Source organism: Cervus elaphus, chromosome 26 (assembly GCF_910594005.1).
Source record: "Cervus elaphus chromosome 26, mCerEla1.1, whole genome shotgun sequence".
In the NCBI taxonomy this organism is placed as follows: Eukaryota; Metazoa; Chordata; class Mammalia; order Artiodactyla; family Cervidae; genus Cervus; species Cervus elaphus.
Window position 1 is genome coordinate 21753370 of NC_057840.1, and position 22410 is coordinate 21775779.

The 22410-nt window shown below is 38.6% G+C and overlaps 1 protein-coding gene across 1 annotated transcript in view; it reads left to right on the forward strand.

Moving 5' to 3' along the window:
* PEX7 (peroxisomal biogenesis factor 7) overlaps positions 1-22410 on the forward strand; it is a 75741-nt gene that overhangs the window by 12228 nt on the left and 41103 nt on the right. Inside the window, exons 4-8 of the mRNA XM_043888410.1 lie at positions 2459-2536; positions 2924-3032; positions 16221-16327; positions 17933-18046; positions 20004-20059. Of these exons, the coding sequence (XP_043744345.1) occupies positions 2459-2536; positions 2924-3032; positions 16221-16327; positions 17933-18046; positions 20004-20059 (464 nt within the window). The remainder of the gene's footprint in view (positions 1-2458; positions 2537-2923; positions 3033-16220; positions 16328-17932; positions 18047-20003; positions 20060-22410) is intronic.

Here is a 22410-nt window from a genome sequence, read left to right on the forward strand (position 1 = left end):
ATCACTCAATACCTCAAGCATAAATGATGTTTCCTACCAAAAAAGAGAGAGAGAGAGGAGGAAGGCAAATTGCAGATCTTGAATTTGGCACATACTAAAGGAAAGCTCCAGAGAGAAGCCTGAATCATATTTGTTCTCAGACAAGAAGGTGCTCCTGTGGCCATCACGTAATGGATTCCACTTGTCCTAGACCTTGATGCTGGTCACTTTGTCCTGTGTCACACAGAAGAGCTGGCAGCAGCATAGTTTTCCTATGTCCTATCTTTTGTTATCATTGGGGCTGGATTTTCTCTGAGCTCTTGAAGTTTTAAAAATGAGAAGTCATAAGGTTTCAAGTCCTCTGTCACATTGGAGATGTGTAGGGGCAGAGGAGTCTGAGCTAATGACGTTAGCAGTAGCTCTTTATAATTACTTAGCAACGATGCAGGTTGTGGAGATAAATTTGGTTTTTTAAATCATTATATTGCAATGAGCACAGACTCTTTAGGTCTCAAGATCTTCTCTGATTGCCTCCAAGCTTGTCTTTTTCCATCTGTAAGTGACAGATGACTGCAGCACCTCTTTGGGTTTTGCTGGCCCCGCTGTGTACTTTATGAGCTACTCTGTTGCTGGGTTGTGATTTCTTTACTGTTCCAACTGCTCTTCTCTCTTTTGTAAGAATACAGGCTGCAGCTGGGCCAGAACTAGAGTGGTGAAGTGCTTACCTTGGGTATATAATTCAAGTGAAGTGAAATTGAAGTTGCTCAGTCGTGTCTGACTCTTTGCGACCCCATGGACTGTAGCCTACCAGGCTCCTCAGTCCATGGGATTTTCCAGGCAAGAATACTGGAGTGGGTTGCCATTTCCTTCTCCGGGAGATCTTCCTGACCCAGGGGTTGAACCCAGGTCTCCCGCATTGTAGGCAGACACTTTACTGTCTGAGCCACCCCAAAAAACTTCCCAAGTGGCACTAATGCTAAAGAACTTGCCTGCCAGTAAGGGAGACACAGAGACACGTGTTTGATCCCTGGTCAGAAAGATCTCCTGGAGGAGGAGATGGCAACCCACTCCAGTATTTTTGCCTGGAAAATTCCACAGACAGAGGAACCTGGCAGGCTACAGTCCATAGGGTCGCAGAGAGTCCGACAGGATTGAGGGACTGCACACAAAAAGCTCAGGAGTCAAGATAAATACTCTCTTGTGTTCATGCTAGTTTGCTTCTGTTGGTGTCAGACTCTTTGTGACCCCATAGACTAGAGCCAGTCAGGCTCCTCTGTCCATGGGGTTTTCCAGGCAAGAATGCTGGAGTGGGTTGCCTCCTCCAGTGGGTCTTTCTGACCCAGGGATTGAACCTGTGTGCCTTGAGTCTCTTACATCTCCTGTGTGGGCAGGCGTGTTCTTTACCATAAGCGCCACCTGGGAAGCCCTAAACAATCTCTTAATGCAGTATTTTTTAAATCAAAATTAACGTAAATCTACAATGAGCAAAATATCAAAGTTTTAAGTAAAGGCAGAATCAGTGTTACTAATTTTTTTGGTTTTAAACTCAGGTTCCAGTATGGCTAGGCATAGCATTAGGCAGCAGAGAACAGGTGACCCGTACTTTAGCCGCCACAAACTCCAGACAGTCATACTGCCTGCATAAATATGTTAGAGTTTTTAGATTCAAAATAAACCTGCTGGCTATTCACACTTAATGGCATATTCTTGCGTCTGGGGCAGGATTGCTTTTGTGAAGTTTAATTATGCACATAATTTAGTTGAACTTAGCTTCCAGTAGTGATCTGTATATGACCTGTTGTATCTGATAACAGGATTAGAACTGTTTCCATAAGTTTTCAAATAATTCACTTGAAGTGGTTTACTGAGAGCAGCATTAGATAACTGAAGCTGTTTACCAAGAAATCTGAAAGGAAAACCTCATTCCTATATGCTTTTATGAAGAAAGACTAAAAAAGGGATATTAACTGAATACTTTCTGATAAACATTGACCTGGCAAGTGTTTTTAGATGACTGACTTTCTAATCTTCTCTGATGTTTCTTCAGGGTGCTGCAGACAGTGATTTATTGGGAGGTTTAAACATATGTATAATTTGTTTTAGTGAAGAAGGTCTTGGAAATACTCTGTAGGATTCTCATCTCTGTAGAATGGAGTTTTATCTGTTAGGGGTAGGTCTAGGGGAATGGACACAATGACCTTTCTCTGACACCATGTGGAGATTTGTAGAACTTTGATCTTTTAACCAAGTGAATTAGTTGTTCTAACTGACTATTCTCCTATAAACAGATAAAATGTAATGTTGAACTTGATGCTCTTTCCCTTTTTTTTATTGAATTAATTTATTTATTTTAATTGGAGGATAATTACAATACTGTGATGGTTTCTGCCATACATCAACATGAATCGGCCACACGCATACATATGTCTCCCCCGCCCCAGCTCTTTCGCTTTATAAATGACACTTTTAAATGTTTTAGGTGTACAGTGTTGATTGGAGCCAAACCAGAGGTGAACAGCTTGTGGTGTCTGGCTCATGGGATCAAACTGTCAAACTGGTATGTCAGCATTACTGTATCTAAAACCAAATATTCCCTTCCCCAGAGTGTCCGCTGAAGTTTTTTATTTTCTAGAACATACTTCTCTTGCTTTTCAGTTAGACAGCTAATTTTCTTTTCAAAAAACATTATACTAAAGCATTTATTAGAGTTTAAAAATTTCTAATCTTTGAGCTATAAATTAATAATTAGCTCAGCTTTGATTATTTTGGCCTCTTAAATACTATATTGCTTTATATAAAAATATACTTTACATAAATCCTTGAGATATATGTGTATATTGTATGTGTATATACATATTAATATATATATGATATATATAGTATATATAAAGCATACATTTTAATTTACTTCTGTTAAGTAATTGATCTGTTCCTTTATTTGTAGTGGGATCCAACTGTTGGAAAGTCTCTGTGCACTTTTAGAGGCCATGAAAGTGTCATTTATAGCACCATCTGGTCTCCCCACATCCCTGGCTGCTTTGCTTCATCCTCAGGTAAATGATATTTACCAAAAACCTTGTTTGTGGTGAATGGTGGCCTCACTTTCCCCAGAAGGTGGCGCTGTGTACCTTAGGTTTAGAGAAGAAAGCATTCCTACTTGAACTCTTCAGACTATTTCATTCTTTCTCAGTCTCTGAACAGGAATTAGCCAAGCCTGCTTCCAGCCTTTTGCCTTAACACGTACTCTTTTGGTGAGGTGAGAGTTAAGGGACAGAGTGAGGACTCTGACATCAGACTTGACTGAATTTGGAAACTCTGAATCAGTGGTCGATTGTGGGACCTCAGGGTGAAGTGATGACTTTTCTCATCAGTAAAATGGGGCTAAGAATGTCTGACTTGTGGAGTTGTTCTCAGGATGAAATAAGGAAACACACAAAATGTCCCGCACATAGTTAACCTCCTTTGCTTGATATTTACCCCCCTTTTAGGGATATTCTCTTTCATTCATTGCCACTAAGCCATAGCAAGACTGTATTTGGTATGATCATTTTTCCTGTTTGCTTTTAATTTATATCTTCAATTCTAAGATTAAGTAGATACATACATTTATATATCTCTTTTTTTATGGATAGAAGTCATTTTATAGAAGTTTAAAAATTAGACTTTGTATTGTTTGCATGAGGGTTTACAAATTTGGTTCTTTAGGCCGATTCATAAATCACGTATAATCTGAACAATATAACATACATAATTTGTAAGAGAAACATCACACAGCTTGTCTGCAGTCCATTTAAAACAACATGGGCCACCTGCCAAATGGTCACTGAAATAGCTGTCCTCCTCTTCACTCGCCCCTGGCCGCTCTAGGGCACCTCTCCCCTGGCTATTTGCGCCTCTCTCATACCCTGCAGCCCTGCCCTCACAGCTCTTGTACTTTCATTCTTTTACCTTTTTTTCCCACCAGCCTAGCCTGTCATACTTCTGTGGTCCTGGCTTTACACGAACAAGTTCAGTGGCAGGGTCCTCCCAGAGGGTGATGGGGAGAAGAGGCTTGACACAGCAAGAACAATTTTCCTTTCTGTCCCTGGTTAGAAGGAAGAGTCATTTCCAGTGGGGAAACAGTACGTTGGAAGTCAGAGTTATATTCATGTGGTTTAGAATAGAATATTAATTCTTAGTAATATATCTGTCACACCATGACTTTTCATAATGTAAATTTGACAAGCACAACTATTAATGAACAAATATGGTTTAATTAATGATTAATTCTTTATTAACGGTCTGTCTTAGGTAGATCATAACCAGTTATGAATCTTTCCAAGTTGGAAACCAGTCTAGCTTCGTTTATTAGTTACTGAGCTGCTTTGGCTTAGATAGCTTTATCTTTGGTTTATCAGAATAAGGTTGCTAAGTCTGAGTAGCAGTTACAATAATGTGTAACATGTGTTAATTAATCATAAATGTTTGTGGTGATTGACAAGATAATATCAGCACTCCTTGTTTCTTGTATAACTATCAAAAAGTAAATTTATGAAGAGAAAACAGAAATGGTATCCCTGAAAATTTCTTATTTGAGCATATACATAGTAAAGAAATTCAGACAACACAGAATGCCAAATAAAAAGTAAGTGCTCATTCCCCCTCTCCTACAGAACTGCGGTTATAGCATTTTCTTGTATTCCTCCATAAAAAGTCTATGCCCATTCCAAAATGTATGTTCAAAAGATTTGAATTATTAATAGGGAAGGTATCTTTAAAGGCTGAATTTGCTTAGTGATGTTAGGTTTTACATGCTCATAGCTACAGAACTTTGGTTGTTGAAAACTGTATTTTCAAATGTTTATTTCAGGGCAGCAACATGTTATAGATTAGACAAACCAATAACGACAGCCTTCTTGGTGTAAGTGATGTCAATTTATTCTGATAATAAGAATTCTAATATTGTCAAGGTAACAGTTATTTTAAGATTTGGACCTGGAAATGGTATGTCGCCTCAATCTTTTAAATGTTTGCCAATCTGATGAATGAAGATGATACCTGATTGTTGTTTTGATTCGCGTATTTGATTACTGGGGAGAGTGAATACTTTTTGTATGTCACTTGGCTGCCATAGTTGTTCTTCTCTGAGTCACTTGTCCATGTCTTCGGCCCGTGTTTCTACTGAGAGCTGCTCGTTGTTGTTTTTCTGTGTTGATGTATGAGCTCTTTTTATATAGGAATTAGTACTCTGTATCTTATATCTGTTATAAATATTTCCCCATTTTTTTCTGTCTTTCAAACTATTTATTATATTTTAATTTTTACTCTGTTAATGTCAAAACTTTTTGATAGTCAAAACTGTTAGTTTTTTGCTTGATATAGCCAGGTGTAATTCGGTACATGTTATTTAATTCAACCATGTTAGTAAATAAATTATTTTTTTCCATAAGGCAGTTTGGGTCAGAATTTCTTTTACGTTCAACCAAAGATGTCCTGACTGGATGACCACTGTTTACATTAATTTCTAATACAGCAAAGGAAGGTAATGTCTTAAGCAGACAGTCTTTTTTCCTATTAAAGCAAGTGGATATTCTGTTGATAAAAGACTGTTTTTATAAACTATCTGTTTACAAAGTATGGATAGTCAAGTTTTATGATTATACTGCTCACTGTCTACACACAGTTCATCTTTTTCTGCTATTCAGTGTTACACACAGAGTATCCTATATATAGTATCCAGAGTCAGTATTCTGTATCCACACTACACAAAAGGCCAGTGTAATACAAAGAGTTGTGTGTGTGACTCAGCCCAAATAAAGGGCTCATATATATGCAATTCTGCCTGACACTTAAATCAACTGTATCAGTTCATGGTCTTGTCACTATCAGATGTATACATTGTAGGGGGCCAGTATTAACTAAGCTATCTCCACATCCAAGGCTTAGAATAAATCAGAAGGGATTTGATCAAAGCCTAGTACTGGACCTGTGAGCCATAACCTATGTACCTTTAAAAAACATTGAAATTAGTAAAGCCATTTTCTGCCAGCTTTTCTGATTTTGGAAACTCCTTGGAAGGTTTATTTATCAAGCATTTGACATTTTCCTGAAATATTTCTTCATGATAATTTTCCAACATTAGCTTACTTAATAAAGTTGAAAAGATGTAAAGCTTACCTCCACTCTACAAAAGGAGGGTTTGTGGCATAGTAAAAGCTGGGGTAAGCTCTAAAACTCTCACTGTGCCTTTGCCATTTCAAGAGAGACAACAAATTTGCTTCCCAAGTTGTGTACAGTGCACTTCTTTGCATATTTTCTTTGCTTGAATTGTTTTCATATATTTCCTATAGGGCATGTGTCTTCTTCAACATAGCTGAGTGCCTTACACAAGCAAACACTACAGTTTTTTGATTACTATTATATAAGCTATGGAAATAAACATATTATCAAAATTTTTAAAATATATTTAAGATTAATTTTGATTGTTGAAAGGGATATTGTTGGTGAATCATTCAGCTCTTAAGTGATCTGCATCACTAAATTAGCAACAGATCTGCTGTTGTCTGGGCACTGAAGTTACATTGAGCATGTAGTCCAGTGGGGAAGAGAGATGCTGAGGAAAAAAGCCTAGGGGCAGCAAGGATGAGGAGCGTGAAGTTCTCTGAAAAAGAGGTCACAGCACTGTGGTTAGGGACATGGACTCTGGAGCTGGACTTCCTGTGATCAGATTCTCCTTCCACTGCTCCTACATGGCTTCAGTCACACTCCTTAACCTCTGTCTCTTCATTCCTCATTTAAAAAATAAGAGTGATAATAATAACTCGTGTTGTGGAGTTTTGATGAGGATTAAGTGAATTAATTCAGATACAAGCTTAAAGGCTTAGGACAGTGCCTGGCACAGAGTAAGGCCTTTCTGGGTGGTGCCTCCTGTCATTCACATGTGTGCTCAGGATTCCGTGGGAACACAGCAAAGGATTCTGGAGCCTGAGTGGTCGGTTCTTGAGCTTGTCAGAATTGGCTGGTCAGAGCGGCTTCCCTAAGGAAATAGCGCTTCAGCTGCTACCTTGTGAACAAGTAGATGAGGAGATGAGAAGTGGGAGTAAAGCGATGAATGTGGAGAGCACAGGCCATGTCGGAGGAGGATTTGAATGGTCTTTGCATGTGTTATGTGCTGCAAGGATAGAGTCAGTGCTTACCTGGGAACTAAAACTCTGGGAACCAAGGTGAGGGTAACTTGCTCCAGGTAGAACCTGAAATGTATGCTTGTATAATCACATACCTGTCCAGTGATCCTGAAACCTGGCCCACCATCGCAGTCTGTTGCTGTGGTTTAGTTGCTAAGTCGAGTTTGGCTTTTTTGCGACCCCCATGGACTGTAGCCCACCAGACTCCTCTGTCCATGGGGTTTTCCCAACGAGAATACTGGAGTGGGCTGCCATTTCTGTCTCCACGGGGTCTTCCTGACCCAGGGATCAAACCCGTGTCTCCTGCATTGGCAGGTGGATTCTTTACCCCTGAGCCACCAGGGAAGAGGAAGCTTAAAAAACAACAGAATTCTAGCCTTCATCTTAGTCCTGCTGAATCAGATGCCTCTGAGAGGTATATTTTTTAATCACCCTAGCCAAGTCTAGTGATGAGCCTGATTTGGGAAACACTATGCTAGTCTGTGATGTTGCTCTGTTTAAGATGTCTAAAGAATAGCTTATTTCTGTTGGTGTGATGGAAATTTCGTGTTTATTTTTAATAGAAATATACTATCTCTTAAAAACTATAAAATGGTTTCAGTGCTGAATTCAAAGAAGAAGCAGTTTCCTAAGATTGAGAACTTGGTTTTTTTCCTGAGTTTTGTCAGTTATAGTTTGAGATATATTATAGTCTTTTATCTATTAATTCTCTTTGTTTTCTTGCTTACAGACAAGACTTTGCTATGAAACATACTATAATATTTGCATAAAAATCATCTCAACTGCAAAATTCATGGTTGAGGAACACAAAGTTGTAAAATATTTGTCTTCACAAATATTAAACATGATAAGCAGCTTATATAATTGGCAGTCAAGGTGTAGCTTTATGTCTAATCCTGTGGAACACATATAGCTAATTATATCATTCAACTGCTTATAACATTTATATTTTAAGGTAGTATATAATAATATGGGCTTCCCTGGTGGCTCAGATAGCAAAGAATCCCCCTGCAGTGCAGGAGATCTGAATTCATTCCCTGGATCGGGAAGATCCCCCAGAGAAAGGAATGGCTACCCACTCCAGTATTCTTGCCTGAAGAAGAGCCTGGCGGGCTACAGTCCGTGGGTTTGCAAGGTATTGGACACGACTGAGCAACTAACACTTTCACTTTCATGAGAATATAATATTTAAGTTTTTCCAAGAATTTGATCACTTTCAAAGTTGTAATACTAAATTTATCATTAGCTAAGTTAAGACAAACCAAAAGGAAGGCGTACTTTAAGATGTAGATCTTCCTTAGCAGAGTTCTCTAAGGGCATTGGTTTTGTTTAGTTCGTTAAAGTTTTATTCTTACATAATTCACATTTCCAAATTATATGAGATGGAAGGGAAGAATATTTGAGCTCTTTGAGGAGGATTAATATGAAGTAAACTTTCTTTTGAACCAAGAAAACTAAATTACTGCTATTACTGACTCCATATAATTGCATAAATCATAGCCACGCCTGAATGTGTGGAGTCCAGTAGTTTGAAAAAAACATCATTCTACTCTAAGAAAAAAGTCATCTGATAGGCATCTGGCATTTCTAATAAATTAAATTATTTGGGCCCAATATGAATCTTTTGCTGTTCATTTCACTTCCTGGCTTCAGATTCCCCGTTGACACTCTTTCTCCTTGCCCAGCTGCTGCTTAATGCCGCAGCTTGAATTACACATGGTAGTAGCCAGCACTTCCTGTGCCATATATGCACTTAAATTCACTGGTTCTGTTGCCAGTGGCGAGTCTGCAACTGATAAGAGAAGCTGGTAATTCAGGTGGGTCTATGGCACTGCCCCAGGGCCCTGGTAAACGTCTGGCTGACAATGAAAGGCCAGTTGTCTGGAAAATGCAATTAAAAAAGCAATATGAATATAGATGTCCTGGTGGCTAAAAGAGTTGAATGAGTCATGGTACCAGTTGGCCAGAAGGCCTCTCTCCTGCCTGGCAGACAAAGTGAGGAGGAGGAAGGTGTGCAGCAGAGGTGGGATTCTCAGCTCCCTCAGAGTGCTGCTCTTTCTTTGTGCTCTGTAAGTTAACTGCCAGAGGGGGCAACCTAAACCATGGTCTTTAAAAAAAAAAAAAACTTTGCCTGACTATGCTGGTGAAGAGCCAGAATATTGTCCCAGAGAAATTTGATATAGGCATCCACCCAGCCTTTGTGGTTGTTATTTGTTTCATCTTTTGTTGCAGTATGTAATATACACACAGAACAGTGCCTAATTATAGCATGATGAATTTTCACAATGAACACACCTGTGTCCTGGGGCTTCCCAGGTGCCACTAGTGGTAAAGAATCTGCCTGCCCGTGCAGGAGACTCCAGAGACCTGGGTTCTCAGGACCCTGATCAAGAAACAGAATGTTCTCAGAGGCCCCTCTTACATTCTTCCAGTCATTACCCACCCCTGTCCATTCGAGGGTGATCTCTGAACTGGCTCCTAATAGCATCGATTAATGTTTCCTGTTTTTATGTTGTCTTGGTTTCTTTTGCTTAGCATTATGTTATGTGAAATTCATCCATATTGTTGCTGAAATTACTAGTTCTTAACCTCCTAGTCCATGTTTATTGTAATGTTTTGATACTGTACAGCATCACATACACCCACAGAATGTAATTATTAGGATGAACATGAGCTCACTGAACTTTAAACAATGCTTTAGTCATGGTTATATAGCAGACTTTATGGTTTCAGACCTAATGAAGTGTTAGTAACTCAGTCTTGTCTGACTCTTCGCAACATCATGGACTGTAACCTGCCAGGCTCCTGTGTCCATGGGATTCTCCAGGCAAGAATACTGGAGTGGGTTGCCATGCCTACTCCAGGGGATCTTCCTGACACAGGAATTGAACCTGTGTCCCCTACACCTTCTGCACTGCAGGTGCATTCTTTACCATCTGAGCCACGAAGGGAGCCACTCAGACCTGATCAGTTCAGTTCAGTTCAGTCGCTCAGTCGTGTCCGACTCTTGGCGACCGCATGGACTGCAGCATCCCAGGCCTCCTTGTTCATCACCAACTCGGACACGACTCAGCGACTTCACTTTCACTTTTCACTTTCATGCATTGGAGAAGGAAATGGCAACCTGCTCCAGTGTTCTTGCCTGGAGAATCCCAGGGACGGGGGAGCCTGGTGGGCTGCCATCTTTGGGGTCGCACAGAGTTGGACACGACTGAAACGACTTAGCAGCAGTAGCATGTCCATTGAGTCAGTGATGCCATCCAACCATCTCATCTTCTGTCGTCCCCTTCTTCTCTTGCCTTCAGTCTTTCCCAGCATCAGGGTCTTTTCAAATGAGTCAGCTCTTCACATTAGGTGGCCAAAGTACTGGAGCGTCAGCTTCAGCATCAGTCCTTCCAATGAACATTTAGGACCTGATTTCCTTTAGGATGGACTGGTTGGATCTCCTTGCAGTTCAAGGGACTCTCAAGAGTCTTCTCCAACACCACAGTTCAAAAGCATCAATTCTTTGGCACTCAGCTTTCTTTAAAGTCCAACTCTCACATCCATACATGACTACTGGAGAAACCATAGCCTTGACTAGACAGACCTTTGTTGGCAAAGTAATGTCTCTCCTTTTTAATATGCTATCTAGGTTGATCATAACTTTCCTTCCAAGGAGTAAGCATCTTTTTATTTCATGGCTGCAGCCACCATCTGCAGTGATTTTGGAGCCCCCCAAAATAAAGTCTCCCATTGTTTCCACTGTGTCTCCATCTATTTGCCACGAAGTGATGGGACTGGATGCCATGATCTTAGTTTTATGAATGTTGAGCTTTAACCCAACTTTTTCACTCTCCTCTTTCACTTTTATCAAGAGGCTCTTTAGTTCTTCACTTTCTGCTATAAAGGTGGTGTCATCTGCATATCTGAGGTTATTGATATTTCTTCCGGCAATCTTGATTCCAATATGTGCTTTGTCCAGCCCAGCGTTTCTCATGATGTACTCTGAATATAAGTTAAATAAGCAGGGTGACAATATACAGCCTTGACGTACTCCTTTTCCTATTTGGAACAAGTCTGTTGTTCATGTCCAGTTCTAACTGTTGCTTCCTGACCTGCATACAGATTTCTCAAGAGGCAGATCAGGTGGTCTTGTATTCCCATCTCTTTCAGAATTTTCCGAAGTTTGCTGTGATCCACACAGTCAAAGGCTTTGGTATAGTCAATAAAGCAGAAGTAGATGTTTTTTTGAAACTCTCTTTGCTTTTTTGATGACCCAGCAATTTGTTGGCAATTTGATCTCTGGTTCCTCTGCCTTTTCTAAAACCAGCTTGAACATCTGGAAGCTCAAGGTTCAAGTACTGTTGAAGCCTGGCTTGGAGAATTTTGAGCATTACTTGACTAGCATGTGATATGAGTGCAATTGTGTGGTAGTTTGAGCATTCGTTGGCATTACCTTTCTTTGGGATTGGAATGAAAACTAACCTTTTCCAGTCCTGTGGCCACTGCCAAGTTTTCCAAATTTGCTGGCATAGTGAGTGCAGCACTTTCACAGCATCATCTTTTAGGATTTGAAGTAGGACAACTGGAATTCCATCACCTCCACTAGCTTTGTTCGTAGTGATGCTTCCTAAGGCCCACTTGACTTCACATTCCAGGATGTCTGGCTCTAGGTGAGTGATCACACCATTGTGATTATCTGGGTCATGAAGATCTTTTTTGTACAGGTCTTCTGTGTGTTCTTGCCACCTCTTCTTAATATCTTCTGCTTCTGTTAGGTCCATACCATTTCTGTCCTTTATTGAGCCCATCTTTGCATGAAATGCTCCCTTGGTATCTCTAGTTTTCTTGAAGAGAGCTCTAGTCTTTCCCATTCTGTTATTTTCCTCTATTTCTTTGCACTAATCACTGAGGAAGGCTTTCTTATCTCTCCTTGCTATTCTTTGGAACTCTGCATTCAAATGGGTATATCTTTCCTTTTCTCCTTTGCCTTTCATTTCTCTTCCTTTCATAGCTATTTGTAAGGCCTCCTCAGACAACCATTTTGCCTTTTTGCGTTTCTTTTTCTTGGGGATGGTCTTGCTCCCTGTCTCCTATACAATGTCATGAACCTCTGTTTTCATCAGGCACTCTGTCTAACAGATCTAGTCCCTTAAATCTATTTGTCACTTCCACTGTATAAATGTTAGAGATTTGATTTAGGTCATACTGAATGGTCTAGTGGTTTTCCCTACTTTCTTAAATTTAAGTCTGATTTTGGCAAAAAGTTCATGATCTGAACCACATTCAGCTCCTGGCCTTGTTTTTGCTGACTGTATAGAACCTTTCCATCTTTGACTTCAAAGAATGTGATCAATCTGACTTTGGTGTTGACCATCTGGTGATGTCCATGTGTAGAGTCTTCTCTTGTGTTGTTGGAAGAGGGTGTTTGCTATGACCAGTTTATTCTCTTGGCAGAACTCTATTAGCCTTTGCCCTGCTTCATTCTGTACTCCAAGGCCAGGTTTGCCTGTTACTTCAGGTGTTTCTTGACTTTCTGCTTTTGCATTCCAGTCTCCTATAATGAAAATGACATCTTTTTTGGGTGTTAATTCTAGAAGGTCTTGTAGGTCTTCATAAAACTGTTCAACTTCAGCTTCTTTAGCATTACTGGTCGGGGCATAGACTTGGATTACTGTGATGTTGAATGGTTTGCCTTGGAAATGAATAGAGGTCATTCTGTTGTTTTTGAGACTGCATCCAAGCACTGCATTTTGGACCCTTTTGTTGACTACAATGCCTGCTCCATTTCTTCTAAGGGATTCTTGACTACAGTAGTAGATATAATGGTCATCTGGGTTAAATTCACCCATTCTAGTCCATTTTAGTTCACTGATTCCTAAAATGTTGATGTTCACTCTTGCCGTCTCCTGTTTGATCACTTCTAATTTGCCTTGACTCCTTGGAAGGAAAGTTATGATCAACCTAGATAGCATATTAAAAAGCAGAGACATTACTTGGCCAACAAAGGTCCATCTGGTCAAGGCTATGATTTTTCCAGTGGTCATTTATGGATGTGAGAGTTGGACTGTGAAGAAAGCTGAGCGCCGAAAAATTGATGCTTTTGAACTGTGGTGTTAGAGAAGACTCTTGAGAGTCCCTTGGACTGCAAGGAGATCCAACCAGTCCACCCTAAAGGAGATCAGTCCTGGGTGTTCATTGGACGGACTGATGCTGAAGCTGAAACTCCAGTACTTTGGCCACCTGATGCGAAGAGTTGACTCATTGGAAAAGACCCTGATGCTGGGAGGGATTGGGGGCAGGAGGAGAAGGGGACGACAGAGGATGAGATGGCTGGATGGCATCACCGACCCAATGGGCATGAGTTTGAGTAAACTCTGGGAGCTGGTGACGGACAGGGAGGCCTGGCGTGCTGCGATTCGTGGGGTCACAAAGAGTCAGACATGACTGAGCAACTGAACTGAACTGAACGGAATTTGCCTTGATTCATGGACCTAACGTTCCAGGTTCCTATGCAATATTGCTCTTTACAGCATCGGACCTTCCTTCTATCACTAGTCACATCCACAACTGGGTCTTGTTTTTGCTTTGGCTCCATCTCTTCATTCTTTCTGGAGTTATTTCTCCATTGATCTCCAGTAGCATATTGGGCATCCACCAACCTGGAGAGTTAATCTTTCATTGTCCTGTCTTTTTGCCATTTCCTGCTGTTCATGGGGTTCTCAAGGCAGGAATACTGAAGTGGTTTGCCATTGCCTTCTCTAGTGGACCACATTTTGTCAGAAATCTCCACCATGACCCGTGTTATATGTTATATCAGACTTGATATAACATATAAATTTTTGAAATCTGGTGTACATCATTTAAACATTTCCTATGATTTTACTGGAAGCCCTGTGCTGAATTTCATCTTTTTCTCTGGCACTAGGCTTTGAGAGTCTGAAGCTTCAGGTGAATTCCATTCGCTGCTGCCATGATGATAAGGAATCACCTCTGCCTGCAGGTGGTAATAGTAGAACTTGAGCAACAGTAGGTCTTTGTAGAATTTATTAAAAAGCAACGCCAGAAGGGGAACGGATGCTTAAACAACCTCAGGACACATTGTCTAATTTGGACTTTTCTCTGCTGGGTGACTTGAGTGTGCAGGTCAATGTTCTCCATACAGTGAAGCACATGGCCACCAACAATTCCTCAGTTTTATATCCTCTAAATTCTCCTGTGTGAGGGGGACTAGCATTATTTTTTCAATTATAGTTCAGAAAAATCCCAAATATCTCCTTTTGGCCAGTCTAGCTGTGCCAGGGGCAGCTTTGTAAGGCAGATGTGTTTTTGTGTCTTTTGAAGTATAGTTGGTTTACAAAGTTATGAAGTTGCAGGTGTACAAAATAGTGATTCACAATTTTTAAAGGTTATACACCATTTATAGTTATTATAAAATATTAGCTATATTCCCTTTGTTGTACAATATATCTTTGTATCTAATTTTATACATGATAGTTTATACTTCTTAATCTCCTACCCCTGTATTGTCCTCCTGTCCTTCTCTCACCAAGCTGGTGACCACTGATTTGTTCCCTGTGTCTGTGGGTCTGTATGAGGCAGATATGTTATCATAGGTAAGGAAAGTGAGCGTCCAAGACATTAAGTATCTTGACTGAAGGTCAACAGCTACGAAATGATTGAGCTGGACTAGAGCTAAGCTCTGAAGCTCCAAATCCCCTATTCTTAAACTCTACATTTCATTACCACAAGCAGTTTAATTCTTATCTTTCTTAACTTGAAAAGAAATCAGAAAAAAATTGTCTGAAATTATTGAACTTAGTTAAATGACAAATAATTTTGAATTGGGATGATAGGAAATTATATATAGGTAGCTAAAGGAAATGTTTAAAATTTAATGTTTTTATATACCACCTATTAGCATATCTGCTCGGAGAAGGCAATGGCACCCCACTCCGGTACTCTTGCCTGGAAAATCCCATGGACGGAGGAGCCTGGTAGGCTGCAGTCCATGGGGTCGCGAAGAGTCGGACACGACTGAGCGACTTCCCTTTCACTTTTCACGCTTATGCATTGGAGAAGGAAATGGCAACCCACTCCAGTGTTCTTGCCTGGAGAATCCCAGGGATGGGGTCTCACAGAGTCGGACATGACTAAAGTGACTTAGCAGCAGTAGCAGCAGCATATCTGCTATATGCTAGAGACCATTCTAACGCTTTACAGAAACTTTATTACATGAAATGTTTTTCTACCATCCTCCATCCAGGCATCCTGAGGAACTAGTCTCAGAGACATTATACAGCTTGCGCAGGGTCACACAACTACTAAATGGAATCAAGACCATGACTGCCATCACACCGTTATTTTTTTTGCATTAACCTGAACTGGCTTTCTCAGATGATCGGTTATTGTTTGTAATTTACTTTTGATGGAGATATACATGTAGTCAGAATTTTTCACCTGGTCATTTCGTTGTTTCCTCATATCTAGAACATTTAATCAGGGTTGACATCTAGAACAGTTAATCAGGGTTGACTCTGCGCAGCTAGGTGGTATAAATCATCTTTGTAGTAATTCAGAGTACAGTCCTTACATTTTCTCCACTTGTTTCTTTCAAGGTGAAATCCATACCTTTGGATGGCCCTTTAAAATGTAATCAATGTAAAAGCTAAGATTTGAAATTATCCATTCTGATGTGGTAGACTTTGCACACATTTTACAGTAAAACTGTTACTGTTTTGCTTCCTGTAGAATATGCTGGTATAGGCTGCTAACGAGGATTTTCAGAGCCTTTTCCTTTCCTGAAGAAAAATGCACTGGGTGTGTGCTCAGTCACTGCTCTGCTTGTGTCCATGTGAGATTCAGATTGTCCTGCTTTGAGTAGATCTAGAAACTTAATATGGTGCCTTATTTTTTGTAGTTGTCACTTTTAGTACTTATATATTATCATAGTATAAAACAGTGTATATGTGTATATGACATACAGATGGCAGTGTCCTGATAATGGAAGTGGTGTGTTTTCCCCGACTTGTCATCATGGGTATCAAGCATCCAAGTGGTGTGATAAAGGGTGATCAAGTCTTCCTCTTTCACCAGGCGATCAGACTTTGAGAATTTGGGACGTGAAGACAACAGGAGTCAGAATTGTGGTTCCAGCACATCAGGCAGAAATTTTGAGCTGTGACTGGTGTAAATATAATGAGGTACCCTATCTGGTTCTATCCTGAGCTACTGAGCCCTTCCTAACGTTGAAATGTTCTAGATTTTATCTTTGTTTATGTGGACTTGGATAGTGTTTACGGGCCATTAAGTTAGATTCAGTCCCTTTCATTTCTAATTGATGATTGTGAGTGACCTGCATTAGCATTAATTGGATTTAAGTGCACATAAAACAGGCTGAATAAGAAACAGAAATTCTGAAAAGTTCAATAGTGCAGCCTTACTTGTTTGTTTGGGAAACTGCTTTACAATCTATGTAATTTTTTACTTTATTGCTCTTAACCCTGCCAATTTGTATCATCTTTTGCCTTCATTTTTTGTGCACTTTGCTATTGAGGCTGCTGAGCTATTTGTAACTTGATTTTTAATTTGACAGTTCATCGGTTTTAGGAATTTTCTGTTTCATTTTCCCTTACAAGCCTAACCAAGCTTCATGTTTCTGGAAGAGAGCAGTGTCCATTTGCAACCTTTTGCAACCTTCAGCTAACCATATGGGCATATGAATTAGAAATAGAAATGGATTAAATATGTGTTGATATGCCGTTTAAATATATTTATCTATCTGAAGTGGTCTGTTGACTGTTACAGTTAAGTATAACATATACTTTGTTTTTTTCCCAGTTTTAGTCAATGAAAATTAAGGGAACATTGTATTGGCTGAGTTCTTTAATTAAAAAGAAATAAATTAAAAGAAGATATAGAACATATTCAAAATAATACTTGATTTTAATAAAATTTTCAGTGCTGATGACTACAGTTCAGATCTCACCCATGAATTTTCCAAATAAGAGAATGAAATCGTGGACTGTATGTTATACTTCTGGGAATTCTAAAAAAGATGCTGATACACACTTGAGAGTTCTTTAAAATTTTTTTTAAAACAATCATTGAAGCTTTTTTAAAATGAGCTTATATTAAAGTCCAAAATGTTCAGACAATGGATAACTGCCCTGGTCTATGTGGAATGCGGCTGAGTGTGGACCCAGCTCTTGGCCTCTTCAGCCGTGAACTCTGGGTTCACCTAGGGTTCTAGATAGGAGACTACCCACTATTTGCATAAATTCTCAGATAGAGTTAGCTATTACATTAAGACCATGGTCCATGAGAGTTAGGAGCAATGATTGATTTAGAATTAGGTAAACAACATTTAATTTATACCTTTGCCCTTTCAAATATATGTGAATTAGCAGTCTCTTGCCTTTTAATGCCTGGTAGAAACCTCAGAGGATGCTGAAGAGACAGGTGGGCTCTTTTGTCTTTTGTAATTTTTAATAACTTGTGTTCTTATTAATATCGCTAAAAGTAGATGGAGAAGCTACAGTGTTGTTGAGACTAAGCCTTTTTCTCTTGTATGCTGTGTTCCTTCATATGCCTGAGGCATATTGAGTTCCTTTTCTTTCAAGTCATACTAAGTTTTGCTTTTGCTGTATGTTTTAACCCCTTTCTATAATGTTATGTAACTTTTCAAGAGTGACTCCTGGGTTCAGATTAAATAAGTACCAGAAAATAGACACTATTTCCAGTAGGAAAGCTTGGCTACTGCTTAATTGTAACGAGGCACACTTAACCTTGTTTTAAATTGTTTTCAGAATTTGGTGGTGACAGGGGCGGTCGATTGTAGTTTGCGAGGCTGGGACTTGAGGAATGTACGACAACCTGTGTTTGAACTTCTTGGTCACACTTACGCTATTAGGAGAGTGAAAGTAAGTTTTTATCTTTTCTTTTTCTACACAGAACAAAAAGATACAGTCAATGAAGTACATTTAAAAGGTGTTTAAGGGATGGGGTTATTGATTTTTTTTTAACATTTTGTTACCCAGTGAATGGTAGTAAACATTGAAAGCTAAAATTAGGTAAAATACTGGAATGATTATTGAGTGACTTATAACAATATAGTCAGGTGGTACTCAGGAGTGAATAAAAATGTTTTTCGCATTGTCATCCCCATGCTACTATTTCTTTTAAAACTTTATAACTATAGTAATTTACTTTTAGTATTATAGTCTTTATAATTTTTCATTCAGTGGAAAAGTTTATTTGGTTGAAACTTGTACAGAGAGGTGGTTAATTCTTTCTTTTCCCTAACATGATTATATATATGAATGTTCACAAAAGTTGTAGTATAGAAAAATTTCCACTTTGTAAATAGTAGAGAGAATTTTTTTCTCCTGCTTCTCCTGAACTTGTCAGGTTATAAAGTGACCAGCGTTAGTTTCCCAGTTTTCTTTTTGGTGTGTTGGGTGTTACTCCGCGGGGGCATTCTCTAGGTACGGCAGGCAGGACGTCCCATGTGGCGGCCTCTCTTCTCTGGACCCGTGGGCTCTGGAGTGCAAGCTTGGTAGTTGTGGTGCGTGGGCTTCGTTGCATGTGGGAGCCTCCTAGACCAGGGATCACACGTATGTCTCCTGCATTGGCAGGTGGAGTCTTAACCAGTGAATCGCCAGGGAAGTCCTTCCCAGCTTTTATTTAGGTAAATTTTGCTAAGTCACTGTGGAAAACATCTTATTAAGGGACATCTCCCAATTTCACTTTCGGTTTTTTACATTACAGATAAGTACCTTTTTGATCTTTTAATTAAGATAGTTATGTTATTCCTGTTTTAGAAATTCTAAATTGCAGTTAACATTTAAAATTTTTCTGGTTATAACTCAAAATATGAGACCCAGTGCCCAGATTTTTTTTTAAATGGCACACAAGGTTTGGTAGTTAAAAAATATTTTCTGTATATATTTCATAGTGCTTCTGAGAATGAAATAGGGTAAAATAGTGAAAGTGTTTTGCAAACTGTGAAGAACATTCAAATGTAAGTATATATGTGTATATAAACGTTAAAGTACTGGTAAGAAATATTCTGAAGAAATAAAATTACAGTGGGCAGCCAGTTAAAAGATGTATGTTAATACTTGTACATAACTTGTCTTTAAAATTTGCAGTTTTTGACCTTGATACCATTTTCATTAGATGTGATATACAAATAACATAAAAATTATTTAAAAACTTTTAACATTTAAATGTTTGATGCTTGTGCTAATAGCAGTCATAAAATGTATTCACAAGTTTGGTAAATTATATAATTATATGTATGAATCATCACACACTTATGTCCTTTAGATTTGTATAAGTTAATTTTGGATAGCCAATATGAAATTGTGCTTAATTTTTCCGGAATAGCAACATTCAGGGAATATTTAATTCTAAATAAGATTTTAAAAGCTTGAGAAATGACTTTCTTTGAAGAATGTAAAAACAACCATTTTCCCTGTAGGTGGATACTTAAAAGACTAAAAGATTTTTGCCTTGAATTAAAGTGTAATAAGGTTTGGAAAAGCATACTTAAAAAATTTTTTTATTGGAGTATAGTTGAGTTACAATGTTGTGGTAGTTTCATGCGTACAGCAAAGTGAATCAGTTATACGTATATATGTATATATCTCCATTCTGTTTTAGGTCATCTTCCCATACACGCCGTTAGAATACTGAGTGGTGTTCTCTGTGCTGTATAGTAGGTCCTTATTAGTTGTCTATTTGACATATAGCAGTGTCTGTACTTCTGACAGTCCTGTCTAGACTTTGTAATAATATTCATGGGAATGATCTTGTGAAGTACCATGTTATAGTTACAGTTAACCTCAAAAAGGATTTTTTTGTTTTCTTTTGTAGTTTTCACCATTTCATGCTTCTGTGCTGGCCTCTTGCTCCTATGACTTTACTGTAAGGTAAAATGGATTTTGATATGTTTCATTGTAAAACACCAAGTACCATTTGCATCTTTGTAACTTTTATTAAGGATAACATATTTATTTTGCTAATATAAAAATAATCTGAGCTGGACACATGAGAATATTTTCTACTGGGATTAATATTATATTTTCCTGTTTTTATGATCTGGTTACATGGATGAGTGAATTCTTTATTATTTAAAGATTTGCTTGATCTTTCTGTTTAAGTCTTTTTTCCTGACTGTTGTTCCTAAAGTAGTATCTTCCTATGCCATAGATTGACTAGCTAGTACCTTTTAAAATTTAGATTTCAAAAGTTGTGAAATCTTATTTGCTTAGGTCTAATTATATGAATCTTACGGCTAAAATTGATATTAAAAAAACATGAGCGAATGTATGTTTGTGGATGACTGTATGTATGTGTGTATACATGTGTATCTATGTATGAATATGTATATATGTATCTCTAATCATAACCCGAGTTCTGATCCCACACCACACAAGGTTCATTCTACTTTTTCTCCTTTTCTATATTTATAACTCCTGATTTTTATCATTTACAACATTTTTACTTACTTGCTATTCTAGAATTCTAGGAAAGTACTTTGGAAATCATTTTGTATCAATTCATAAAGATCTTTTTCATCCTGCATGATAACTCCTTTATGTACATATATAATAGTTTATTCAGTTATTCTCCTATATATGGTTATCTAACTTATTTCAAGTATTTTATAAATAACAGTGCCACAATGAGTAATAACCTTGTATGTGCGTATGTTCACATCACTAGAGAATTAGCTTCAGAATATATTCCCAGAAGTGGGATTGCTAAATTAAAAGGTAACGATATAAATATATATCTTCTGTTTTGTTATAAATTCCTATCCATGAGGAATATTCCAGTTTCCATTCCAAGCAATAGTGTTTGAGAGCCTATTTCTCTACCATTTAAGGATCATTGATTCTTTAGGGGTTTCCAAGTTCATGATCATAACATCTATAAATATAGTTTTACATCTTGAAGTTCTGATGCCCCTAATTGATTTATCTAATTGCCTTGACAGATACCTCTATTACAATGTTAAATAGTGTTATAGTGAAGTGAAATTCAGACGTAAATTGCAGAAAGTAGGGAAAATCACGAGACCATTCAGGTATGATGTAAATCAAATACCTTTTGATTATACAGTGGAAGTGACAAATAGATTCAAGGGATTAGACCTGTAGAGTGCCTGAAGAACTATGGACGGAGGTTTGTGAATTGTATAGGAGGCAAGGATCAAGACCATCCCCAAGAAAAAGAAATGCAAAAAGGCAAAATGGTCGTCTGAGGCGGCTTTACAAATAGCTGTGAATAGAAGAGAAGTGAAAGGCAAAGGAGAAAAGGAAAGATATACCAATTTGAATGCAGAGTTCCAAAGAATAGCCTTCCTCAGTGATCAGTGCAAAGAAATAGAGGAAAACAACAGAATGGGAAAGACTAGAGCTCTCTTCAAGAAAATTAGAGATACCAAGGGAGCATTTCATGCAAAGATGGGCTCAATAAAGGATGGAAATGATATGGACCTAACAGAAGCAGAAGATATTAAGAAGAGGTGGCAAGAATACATGGAAGACCTGTACAAAAAAGATCTTCATGACCCAGATAATCAGGAGGGTGTGATCATTCACCTAGAGCCAGACATCCTGGAATGTGAAGTCAAGTGGGCCTTAGGAAGCCTCACTGAGAACAAAGCTAGTGGAGGTGATGGAATTTCAGTTGAGTTATTTCAAAGCTTAAAAGATGATTCTGTGAAAGTGCTGCACTCACTACGCCAGTAAATTTGAAAAACTCAGCAGTGGCCACAGGACTGGAAAAGGTCAGTTTTCATTCCAATCCTAAAGAAAGGCAATGCCAAAGAAAGCTCAAACTACTGCACAATTGCACTCATATCACACGCTAGCAAAGGAATGCTCAAAATTCTCCAAACCAGGCTTCAGCTTCAACAGTATGTGAACCATGAACTTCCAGATGTTCAAGCTGGTTTTAATAAAGGGCAGAGGAGCCAGAGATCAAATTGCCAACATCTGTTAGATCATCAAAAAAGCAAGAGTTCCAAAAAACATCTACTTCTGCTTTACTGACTATGCCAAAGCCTTTGACTGTGTGGATCACAACAAACTGTGGAAAATTCTGAAAGAGATGGGAATACCAGACCACCTGACCTGCCTCTTGAGAAACCTGTATGCAGGTCAGGAAGCAACAGTTAGAACTGGACATGAACAACAGACTGGTTCCAAATAGGAAAAGGAGTACATCAAGGCTGTATATTGTCACCCTGCTTATTTAACTTATATTCAGAGTA